The 12,224-nt window shown below is 45.7% G+C and overlaps 1 protein-coding gene across 1 annotated transcript in view; it reads right to left on the bottom strand.

The window, feature by feature from the left end:
* The window catches only part of LOC140721650 (E3 ubiquitin-protein ligase TRIM21-like), a 29,121-nt gene that overhangs the window by 15,673 nt on the left and 1,224 nt on the right, over window positions 1–12,224 (bottom strand). The window contains exons 2-3 of the mRNA XM_073036456.1: window positions 11,957–12,092; window positions 11,361–11,424 (exon numbers count right to left, since the gene is read on the bottom strand). Coding sequence (XP_072892557.1) covers window positions 11,361–11,424; window positions 11,957–12,092 — 200 coding nt within the window. The remainder of the gene's footprint in view (window positions 1–11,360; window positions 11,425–11,956; window positions 12,093–12,224) is intronic.

Genomic DNA, 12,224 nt, shown 5'->3' with positions numbered 1-12,224 from the left:
AGGGTACTGGTGAGTCCGCACCTGGAGTACTGTGTGCAGTTCTAGTCACCATACTTGAGGAAGGATATACTGGCTTCGGAACCAATGCAGAGGAGGTTCACCAGGTTGATTCTGGGGATGAAGGGGTTAACCTATGAGGAGAGATTGAGTTGCCTGGAACTATATTCTCTGGAGTTCAGAAGAATAAGAGAAAATCTTATAGAAACATACCAAATTTCAAAAGGGATAGGTAAGATAGAAGTAGGAAAGTTGTTTCCATTGGTAGGTGAGACTAGAACTAGAGGACAATGCCTCAAGATTCAGGAGAGAAGATTTAGGACAGAGATGAGGAGAAACTGTTTTTCCCAGAGAGTGGTGAACCTGTGGAATTCTCTGCCCAGGGAAGCAGTTGAGGCTTCTTCACTAAATATATTTAGGATAGAGTTAGGTAGGTTTCTACACAGTAAAGGAATTAAGGGTCATGGGGGAAAGGCAGGTAGATGGAGCTGAGTTTATGGACAGATTAGCCATGATCTTATTGAATGGTGGGGCAGACTCGATGGGCTGAATGGCCTCCTGCTCCGATTCCTTATGTTCTCATGAAGAGAGAGACACAGAGACTGTGGATGCAGGAATCTGGACGGAGAATAGAGCAGCTGAGGAACTCAGAGGGTCAGACAGTATTTGTGGAGAAAAATGGACAGAAGATATTCCGGGTTGAGACAGTCCAGGTGACGGATCTCAAACCGAAATGTCGATTGTCCATTTCTCTGCACAGATGCTGCCTGACCCTCGGTGTTCCTCCAAAAGCTCATTTTGTTTAGTTTGAGGACTGAAGATAGTCAGAGGTGTAAATACGATGGTGAAAGGTAAATGTATTGCAACTATTAAATCAGTTAATGGTATGGGACACGGGATGTGGAGGGAATCTGCTGTGAGGAGACTGATGCTGTGCCGATGACAAAGATGTGTCTGCAGGAATCACCACAGGACAGGACATTGTACGTCACAGTGTGGAAAACATTCAACTCCTGATTTCCATTTCCCTTCTTGACCCGGCCCGGCTCCAAAGATCTGGTCTCACTTGTTCTGAACAGGGCCTTCTTCCTAAATTTTGTGTGTGTTGAATGATAAGAATTATTTTGTTTCTGTTCTGCAACTACTGCAGACTTTTGATATTTCTATTCGTATTGCATTTGGGCTGGTTCTAATGAGGTGTTTTCTTGTGGCCTTGAACACGTGTGCAGCATCTGCTTTGTTGGTGAATGTATATGTGAATACCCTGAGCTGAATCAGAAAATAACACAGAATGAATCTTAAATATCATTTTCTTTATACCCTGTGTGACCAGCAGGGGGCGGAATTGCTCCAGTTATTCGCTCTCACTCTCTGCTTTCACCCAGTTGGGACAGAGTGTGTCAACAGATGCCAAGTGCACACTCGCCGCTCCCCACTGTCCAGCAGGGGTTGTGGGGAATCACTCTGGTCCATGCCCCCGTCTCCTTACCAGGGAGTGAGCATCACAGACTGAGGGTATCACAATCGAAACCCTCTTATTTCCTTGGCTGTGTAATGTTACGTAACCCGTAACTGGGTGTCAGACCAGCAAAGATAGAAGTATCCTTTGGAGTCTGGTGGTACTATATTCAAAAGTGTTTATTAGTAAAGTAAGCAAAACAATACCAATAATGCAAGTACACATATAACACAAGTTAGCAATAATAAACCTAAAAGTGTAGGAATAATAATAAGTAATAATCAACAAGCTCTATCGATGTCTAGGGGTAAATCAATTGTCATAGAAAAGTATAAAGTTCAGTTCAGTTCATGCACTGAGGTAGGTATAGTTGTGGTGTGGTAATCGTTGGAGAGAGAGAGAGAGAGAGAGAGAGAGAGAGAGAGAGAGAGATGTAACAGCTGCAGCAGGCAAACATTTCTGTGGCTTTTTGATTCCGTTGTACCGTTGTGGTCGTTTGGCTATGACCCCTCTGTCCTTCAGCTAGACCGTTCTTCTGTGGTGCACTCATCACTCTGGCATGAGTGGACACACACACAAGTCCCCACCGGTCCTGCCGTCACACTGAGAGCTTTACTGACCGATCTCCTGATTCGGTCTCCGATGCCCCCACCTTTTTGTGGGTTCACAACCCTCAGTCAGGGTCCACTGGTGTGTCTGAGGGGTGTCTCTCCAGACCTGTCTTTTATCCCTACTAACGGGGTCTCAGCTATCCATCAACTCTGAATGACTGTGTCCATCAAATCAGGCCACTCCTGCAGTCTCCTGAGGAATGTTAACGAGCAAAATAATGTCCTTGTAACGGAAAGGTAAACAATCCAGGAAGAGTCACAATACAATAAATCAGCAGCCTCCCTCTCTCTTATCTGTCGCAGATATTTTTGCCTGTGTTTCGTCTCTCTCTCCTATGAGCAGCATAGCAACAGAAATAGTTCATGGTTCTCAGGGAGGGGGATGGTTAACTCTGTACCCCATTGTCCATCAGGTCTATTCATCACTCATAACAGTAAAATCTCAGGAAGATACTGTCCAGTCCCGTCAAATTTGTGAGATTGAGTCGGCTCTCCCACCCAAACCCCGGTTTGTGTGGATGCTGTGTAATTTGCTGCCCTGTTAGATATTAGTGCCACGGAGTAACCGACAGTACACTGCATTCAAATAAAGGAAATATATTTATGAACCTTATCTTAACTAAAGGGTTAGTAAAGAAAAACTAATTAAAATAGCCCTTCTCTTTTTGTTTTCCAAATGTCAGTCAAATGTTCACAAGTTGGAGCTCAACGTTTCACCATATTCACCGATCCTCAATCGGTCTCGGCACCGGACCCTCGAATCACGGTCCCGCACCGGATCGAATCTCACGACCTGTTCCCTCCAGCATCTTCTCTCTTCATCTACCCCCGAACAAAAGCCCCAAGCCCAACTTCAGTGTCCCTCACCAGAGAAACCTCCCCTAGTTCCACCATCCTGACTGGATGACACACATTCCTCATCATCCCTTATCTTGAACAATTAGCCGAACAGGCTGAGAGCAGAACAGACTGATCTCACAGAGCTGCTGAATGAAATACCTACCGCAGAACAGGAAAAACGTGACCCAGGGCGTTACACAAGGTACAGAAGTCTGGGAACACGGTGACTCAGCAGCTGTCGAGGGAAAAGTCAGCAAGAGCTGACACAGGCATTATAGACAGTCAGAGTCTCTTTATCCTCAGCGTGGGAAAGTCAGATACTACAGGGAGTGAATATAAGGTGAGAGGAGAAGGTTTAAAGCAGATTGATGAGGCAAGTTTATTTTTTACACAGAGAATGGTCGGTGTAGGTGCCTATGTTGTCGGGAGGGGGTGGAAACAGATACAACAACAACATTTCAGTGGCATTCAGACAGACACATGAACAGACAGGGAATGGAGGGTTGTGGCCAGATACAGGCCACACCTGGACACATCAGGATGCTCTTTATCGAAGCCAGCTCAGCATTCAATACTGTCATCCTCTCAAAACTAATCACTAAGCTTCAAGATCTTGGCCTCAATAACTTCTTGTGCAATTGGATCCTCAATTTCTGCACTTGTCCACCCTTGTCAATTGATTGGCAACATCTCTTCCACAATCTCCATCAGCTCAGATGCACCACAAGGCTGTGTTCTTGGACCCTGCTCAACTCGATTTACACTCCTGACTGTGGCTGAGCACAGCTCCAATGCCAGGGTTAAGTTTGCTGGTGACACCACTCTCTCAGGCCAGTCAAAGGTGGTGATGAATCAGCATATCGCAGGAGATTGAAAATCTGGCTGAGAGGCACCAGAACAACAACCTCCGAATGTCAGCAAGACTGAGGAGCTGATTATTGACTTCGGGAAGAGGAAACTAGAGCTCCATGAACCAGTCCACGCTGGAGGATCGGAGGTGGAGAGGGTCGGCCACTTTAAATTCCTCAGTGTTATCATTTCGGAGGAACTGATTGGGGCCCCGCACAATTACGAAGAAAGCAGACAGTGTTTCTGTTTCCTCCTGGGTTTGCCAAGATTCAGCACAACATCTAAAACCTTGACAAACTTATATAGGTGAGTGGTGGAGAGCATATTGTCTGGCTGCATCACAGTCTGGTCTGGAATCACCAATACCCCAGCACTGAGCACATCTACACAGACCATTGTTGCAGGAAAGCTGCACACCCCCACCACCCGGCCCATGCTCTCTTCCCACTGCTGCCATCAGGACCCACATGATCCAATTCAGATTCACCCTAACCCCCACCACCCGGCCCATGCTCTCTTCCCACTGCTGCCATCAGGACCCACATGATCCAGTTCAGATTCACCCTAACCCCCACCACCCGGCCCATGCTCTCTTCCCACTGCTGCCATCAGGACCCACATGATCCAGTTCAGATTCACCCTAACCCTAACCCCCACCACCCGGCCCATGCTCTCTTCCCACTGCTGCCATCAGGACCCACATGATCCAGTTCAGATTCACCCTAACCCTAACCCCCACCACCCGGCCCATGCTCTCTTCCCACTGCTGCCATCAGGACCCACATGATCCAGTTCAGATTCACCCTAACCCTAACCCCCACCACCCGGCCCATGCTCTCTTCCCACTGCTGCCATCAGGACCCACATGATCCAGTTCAGATTCACCCTAACCCTAACCCCCACCACCCGGCCCATGCTCTCTTCCCACTGCTGCCATCAGGACCCACATGATCCAGTTCAGATTCACCCTAACCCTAACCCCCACCACCCGGCCCATGCTCTCTTCCCACTGCTGCCATCAGGACCCACATGATCCAGTTCAGATAACTTCAAATTCACTCGCCCCATCACTGAACTGTTCCCACAACCTCTGGACTCACTTTCAAGTACACCTCATCTCATGATCTTGATATTTATTCCTTATTTATTTATTTATCTATCTATCCATCTATTTATTTATTTGTTTGTTTGTTTGTTTATTTATTTATTACTATTTCTTGTTTTTTGTTCTCTTTGTATTGGCAGTTTGTTGTCTTTTGCACACTGGTTGTCTGCCCTGTTTGTGCAATCTTTCATTGATTCTGTTGTGATTGTTGGATTTATTGAGTATGCCCACAAGAAAATGAATCTCAGGTTTGTATATGGTGACATATGTAGTTTGATAATAAATTTACTTTGAAAAATACAGTGAACACGGGGGACAGAGGATGTTCTACACAGAGTGCATTGGTTACCCCTGTGTAATCAAACATACCGAAGGACAAAATATTAAATGGCGCAAATGTAGATATGTGTATTAAGAAATAGCTGCAGATGTGGCTCTTCGGCCCTTCGTGTCTGTCCTGTCCTTCACTCAGAACATCTGACCTTTGACCTCAGAGCCAATTTTCCTGCACAACCCCCATCATCACGGAGCCCCAGAAATCGAGAAACCTTGTGGAGCGAATTCCAGAGTTTCACTACATTCTGGGTGGGAAAATTTCTCATCTCAGTCCTGTTATTCTGAGTCTGTGACTCTGATTCCACACGCCAGGCGGGTGAAACATCATTCCTGCCTCTGCTCTGTCAATACCCTGAGAGACTGTGTCTGTCCCGGTCACACCACCTCTTATTCTTCTAACTTTGGGACAGGCCCAGCAGTGTAATCTCTCTGAGGACACTAGTAGAGGATAAAGCTTTAAAGTGAGAGGGTCAAAGTTGAAACAGGGTGTTATGTTTCAGGACATTACTATTCTCCTCACTGAAACCCCCAGCTTCAAACTGATCCGTCAACGGACACATCACTAATTACTCTTTTTCTTCCAACAGATTCACAGAATCTGCTAAATAATCTGTGTCTTCTTTTTGCCCTCCCGATTCCTCTCTTCAGTGTACTCCTACATTCCTTCATTTTCGCAAGGGAATTGCTCCATCCCAGTTATTTTCACCTGACAAACAAATCCATCATTTTCCTGATCAGAGTCTGAATGACCCTCGTCAGCCAGGGTTCCCTCATCCCATCAGTGCTGACCTTCACTCCAACAGGAACATGCTGATCCCGAACCCCTCCAAACTCTCTTCAGGATCATCACTCACAAGATGTCTGTTTACTTGGGAACACCCTCCTGTTCCACTCCTCTTACCCTCGGCCCTTTCTATCCTCCCTCAGTTCAGTCTGTCTATTGATCTGAAGAGAAATAGTGAGAGAAAAGTTCTCCTTCAGTGTCTGTGTGTGGAGCAAAGAGGGACGAGTGAGGTCTGGTTCCCCTCGTCAGCGTTTACTGGAATGGACCTGGTGAATTTTTGGAAGAAAATAAATAGTATTGTCCTGAAACACGACAAACAAGAGATGATGCTGGAAGTCTTAAACACATAAAGCTGGATGAACTCCTGGGGCCTGATCAAGACCGTCCTCAGACCTTGTGGGGAAGCCAAGGAAGAAGTTGCTGGGGCTTTGCTGAGATAATTTGAACATCAAATTATCAAACTTTGCCACACAGGAACAGCCCCTGTGGCATGAGGTCCTGGGTGAGCTGATACAAAACTGGTTTGTCGTTGGAGGCAGAGGGTGGTAGTGGAGGGTTGTTTTTCACACTGGATGTCCGTGACCAGCGCTGAACCACGGGCATCGTTGCTGCCTCCATTCTGATTGTTATTCATGTTAATGAATTTGATGAGTGTAGGTGTGTGGTTAGTAAGTTTGTGGAAGTGAGGCAAGAGGGGAAAAAATTAAAAGGGGCCCTGCGGGTAATGTTTACACAGAAAAGGTGGTGGGTGTATCGGACGAGCTACCACAGGAGGTGACACTGGCAGGTAACTACACCATTTAAAAGACATTTTGACAAATGTATGCACATGAAACATAAGACAATAAGACCATAAGATAAAGGGGCAGAAGTAGGCCATTCAGCCCATCGAGTCTGTTCCACTATTCAATCACGGGCTGATCCAATTCTTCCAGTCATCCCCACTCCCCTGCTTTCACCCCATGCCCTTTGATCCCCTGGCTGATCAGGAACCTATCGATCTCTGCCTTAAACACACCCAATGACTTGGCCTCCACAGCCGCTCGTGGCAACAAATTCCACAGATTTACCACCATCTGACTAAAGTAATTTAGCATCTCTTCTAAAAGGACGTCCCTCAAACCTGGTCATGCCTACTTGTCCTAGAATCCTCTACCATGGGAAATAACTTTGTCATTCCTAATCTGTTCAGGCCTTTTAACATTATTTTCCATGAGCTCTTCTCTCATTCTCCTGAACTCCAGGGAATACAGCCCAAGAGCTGCCAGACATTCCTCATACGTTAACCCTTTCATTCCTGGAATCATTCTCGTGAATCTTCTCTGGACCCTCTCCAATGTCAGTGTATCCTTTCTAAAATAAGGAGCCCAAAACTGCACACAATACTCCAAGTGTGGTCTCACGAGTGCCTTATAGAGCCTCAACATCACATCCCTGCTCTTATATTCTATACCTCTAGAAATGAATGCCAACATTGTAATAGCCTTCTTCACAACCGACTCAACCTAGAGCCTAACTTTCAGGGTATTTGCACAAGGACTCCCAAGTCCCTTTGCATCTCTGCATTTAGAATTCTCTCTCCATCTAAATGATAGTCTTCCCATTTATTTCTTCCACCAAAGTTCATGACCATACACTTTCCAGCATTGTATTTCATTTGCCACTTCTTTTTCCATTCCCCTAGACTATCTAAGTCTTTCTGCAGGCTCTCTGTTTCCTCAACACTACATGCTCCTCCACCTATCTTTGGATCATCGGCAAATTTAACCAGAAATTTATTAATACTGCAGTCTAAATCATTGGCATTCATCGTAAGAAGCAGCGGTCCCAACACCGACCCCTGTGGAACTCCACTAGTAACCGGCAGCCAGCCAGAATAGGATCCCTTTATTCCCACTCTCTGTTATCTGCCAACCAGCCAATGCTCCACCCATGCTAGTAACTTCCTGGTAATAACATGGGCTCTTACCTTGCTAAGCAGGCTCCTGTGCGGCACCTTGTCAAAGGCCTTCTGGAAAGCATAGTTCACCATGCCTACTGCATCTCCTTTGTCTACCCTGCTTGTAATTTCCTCAAAGAATTGCAGTAGGTTCATCAGATAAGATTTTCCTTTCAGGAAACCATGCTGGTTTTTGTCTATCTTGTCATCTGCCTCCAGGTATTCTGTAATCTCATCCCTGCCAATCAATTCCAACAAATTCACAACCACTGACATCAGGCTAACAGGTCTCTCATTTCCTTTCAGCTGCCCTCCACCCTTCTTAAATAGCAGAGTAACATTTGCAATTTTCCAGTCATCTGGTACAATGTCAGAATCTATCGATTCTTGAAAGATCATCGTTAATGCCTCCACAATCTCTCCAGCTACTTCCTTCAGAAGCCGAGGCTGCATTCCATCAGGTCCAGGAGATTTATCCATCTTCAGGACATTAAGCTTCCTGAGCAACTTCTCAGTTGTAGTTTTCACAGCACAAACTTCACTTCACTGACATTCCTGAATGTCTGGTATACTGCAGATATCTTCCACTGTGAAGACTGATGTAAAATACTCATTCAGTTCCTCTGCCATCTCTGCATCTCTCATTACAATATCTCCAGCATCATTTTCTATTGATCCTATATCTACCCTGAACTCTCTTTTACCCTTTATATACTTAAAAACGCTTTTCGTATCTTCTTTGATATTAGTCGCCAGCTTCTTCTCATAATTCATCTTTTCCTTCTGAATGACCTTCTTAGTTTCTTTCTGCAAGTTTTTAAAAGCTTCCCAATCCTCTGTCTTCCCACTATCTTTGGCTTCCTTTTGCCTTTACTTTGGCTCTGACTTCACTTGTCAGCCAAGGTAATGTCCCTCTTCCCTTTGAAAATTTCTTCTTATTCGGAATATATCTGTCTGGCACTTTCCTCATTTTCCACAGAAACTCCAGCCATTGCTGCTTTGCTAAGTTAAATATGTCACCAGGACCGGGTGAGATATACCCCAGGCTACTATGGGAAGCGAGGGAGGAGACTGTTGAGCCTCTTGCAATAATCTTTGCGTCATCAGTAGGGATGGAAATAGGACTGGACGATTGGAGGGTTGCAAATGTTGTTCCCTTATTCAAGAAATGGAGTAGAGATAACCTAGAAAATTATAGCCCAATGAGCCTGACTTCAGTGGTGGGCAAGTTGTGGAGGAATGTCCTGAGAGGCAGGATTTATATGCATTTGGAGTTACATGATCTGATTAGGGATAGTCAACATGGTTTTGTCAAGGGCAGATCATCCCTTATGAGCCTGATTGAATTTTTTGAGGATGTAACAAAACACATTGATGGCAGTAGAGCAGTGTATGTAGTGTGTATGGATTTCAGTGAGGCATTTGATAAGGTTTCCCATTCTAGGCTCCTTCAGAGAGTAAGGAGGTATGGGCTCCAAGGAGATCTTGCTTGATTGATCCAGAATTGGCTTGCCCACAGAAGGCAAACAGTGGTTGTAGATGGTTCATATTCTGCATGGAGGTCTGCAGGGTGTTCCGCAGGGATCTGTTTTGGGACCCCTCCTCTTTGTGATTTTTATAAATGACCTGGTGAAGTAGTGGCAGAAGGTTGAGTTAGTAAGTTTGCTGATGACACAAAGGTTGGGGGTGTTGTGGATTGTCTGGAGGGTTGTTGGAGGTTACAGCGGGACATCGATAGGATGCAGAACTGCGCTGAGAAGTGGCAGATGGACTTCAACCCAAATAAGTGTGAAGTGGTTCATTTTGGTAGGTCCAATCTGAAGAACGAATATAATATAAATGGTAAGACTCTTGGCAGTGTGGAGGATCTGAGAGATCGTGGGATCCATGTGAATTGGACACACAAAGCTGCTGTGCAGGTTGACGTGTTCTTAAAAGGTGTATTGTGTGTTGGAATTGATCAGACGTGGGATTGAGTTCTAGAGCCGTGAGGTGTTCGAACATCTATAAAAGAGCTTGGTCAGATCCCACTTAGAATTCTGTTTTCTGTTCTGGTCACCTCGCTACAGGAAATATGTGGATGCTATAGAGAGAGTGAAGAGGAGATTTACAAGGATGCTGCCTGAATTGCGTTCCTTATGAGAATAGATTGAATGCACTTGGCCCTCCCTCCTTGGAGTGATGGAGGATGAGAGGTGACCTGATAGAGGTGTATAAGATGATGAGGGGCATTGATTGTGTTGATGGCCAGAGGCTTTTCCCCAGAGCTGAATGGATAACACGAGGCAGCATAGTTTTAGGGTGCTTGGAAATAAGTACAGAGGAGATGTCAGGGGTAAGTTTTTTTTTACGCAGAGTGCTGGGCGAGTGGAACGGGCTGCCAGTGGCGGTGGTGGAGGCGGATACAATAGGGTCTTTTAAGAGCCTCTTAGACAGGTACATGGAGCTTAGCAAAATAGCGGGCTATGCACCAGGGAAATTCTAGGCAGTTAATAGAGTTGGTTACATCGTAGGCACAACGTTGTGGGCCGAAAGGCCTGTAATGTGCTGTAAATTTATATGTTCTGTGTTCTATCCCTATTACCCATCCCACAATCTGTTTGACTCCCTGTCACCAGGAGGGAGGCACAGGACCAGGAGGACCAGGACTGCCAGACTGGGTAACAATTTCTATACTCTGGCTGTGAGATGATGAATACACAGTTACCACTCAGGCCTTGTAACTAGGACAGCGAGCTGTTGACTGTTGGTGTCACAAGGCCGGATTCGGCAACTGCACCCGTAAATATGCACGCGTCAGCTAATTATTTTTCATTGTGATAGTATTTAACTCCATTCATTCTGAGGTAGTAAGTGTCGAGACTTGGACACAGCTACGCCTCGTTATCTGCATGCCTCCTTGCTTCGTAAATTGGATTGTCGAGTCAACTGAGACGAGCGGCTTTCGGTTTATTCTTTGTTGCTCTTTTTAGCGGCTTCGTTTTCCATTTGAGTGTTTTACTCGACGACCCTGTTCGGCCCAGCGTTTATTGTTTTCTTTTCCCCTTTCAGATTGTTCGCATTGAAATCTGTGAAATATCGACCCGCGTCAGTGTCTCTCACTCCGCGCTTGGGCCATAACCGAACCTGGTGACAGCAAGTCTTGACCACGCAAAGATGAAGCCAGCGGAGAGAGAGCAGCTGATCCTGGCCATGAGGCTCATTGGCCAGAGTGATTGGTCCAGGCAACAATGTTCCGTTGGAATTCCTGTCTATAAACTCTTGCCTCTGTCGTCAGTCTGACAGAAGGTTCTTGCCAAGTAATGGACCCAGTGACGTTTTGATATTGGTGGCTTGAGGAGAGGGTGTCTTTATTCTCAGTGCATGTCCTGGCCCTACATTCCGACACTTCCGGGTCTCCAGACAGAGCCTCCCTGGTCTGCGTTGAGTTTCTCCGGTACCCATTCCAAGCTTTGCAAGTCATAAGTGCTCAGGTTCCCAGCTTTGCGGTCCCATGACTCAGTTCTGCATAACAAATGAGCGCTTCAAGCAAGTTTATCAACTGATTCAAAATCGCGAGTGTGGATTCTGGAAGAGCTCTACTCCAAAAGCTGATTCCTGGCTGGAGTGTGCAAGCACACAAGGAAAGTAACCCTATCAGGAGTATTTTAACCCCTTGGTGGAAGTCATGATACAGACTGGAAAAATTGAACTTTCATGTAGCAAATTAAACAGATCGACAGAGAACCACGTGGCTTAGCGATGAAAGAAAGCTGTCTCTGCCGTCTTGATCTGTAAAACTAGGAGTATATCCCAACTGTCTCTGGGGGGAAAATGTGAAAGACAGAACACTCATCGAGATTTGAAAAGGTTCCTTCTCTAGGTTTCAAGGTTTCAAGGTTTCCCAAGGAGTTTTCTCTATGTTCCCAGGGTTTACTTTTTCCGATCAATTCCAAGGCTTAATGTGTTTAGGGTTTTTCAACGTCCTCCATCTCGGACTCCCAAACCTCCCACTCGGCCCCGCCCGATGTTTCTTGATCTCCGTCTGTTGAGTTACCCAGGCCCCTCAGGATTCCCTGGTCTCTCAGTCTGTTGGGGTTCCCAAGCCTCACTCAAGTAGGGAGAGGTGTTCTGTAGTTCTTCAGGCCTGTGCAGGGCATCAGAGCGTTTGGGCTCTGGAGTTTTCAGAGCACCTGAATTGGTTAATTTGTACTTAACAGTTATGAATGGTTTTAGAGTTTCTTGTGTTTTTCTCAAGCGACTCATCTTTGTAATGCGATTTCCTGGTGCTTTCTGTTTAAGTTTAAGTTTATTTTGTTTATTTT

This window comes from Hemitrygon akajei, chromosome 2 (genome assembly GCF_048418815.1).
Source record: "Hemitrygon akajei chromosome 2, sHemAka1.3, whole genome shotgun sequence".
Taxonomy (NCBI): Eukaryota; Metazoa; Chordata; class Chondrichthyes; order Myliobatiformes; family Dasyatidae; genus Hemitrygon; species Hemitrygon akajei.
The sequence above is the reverse complement of the archived record's forward strand: the minus strand, read 5'-3'. Positions and strand labels throughout refer to the sequence as shown.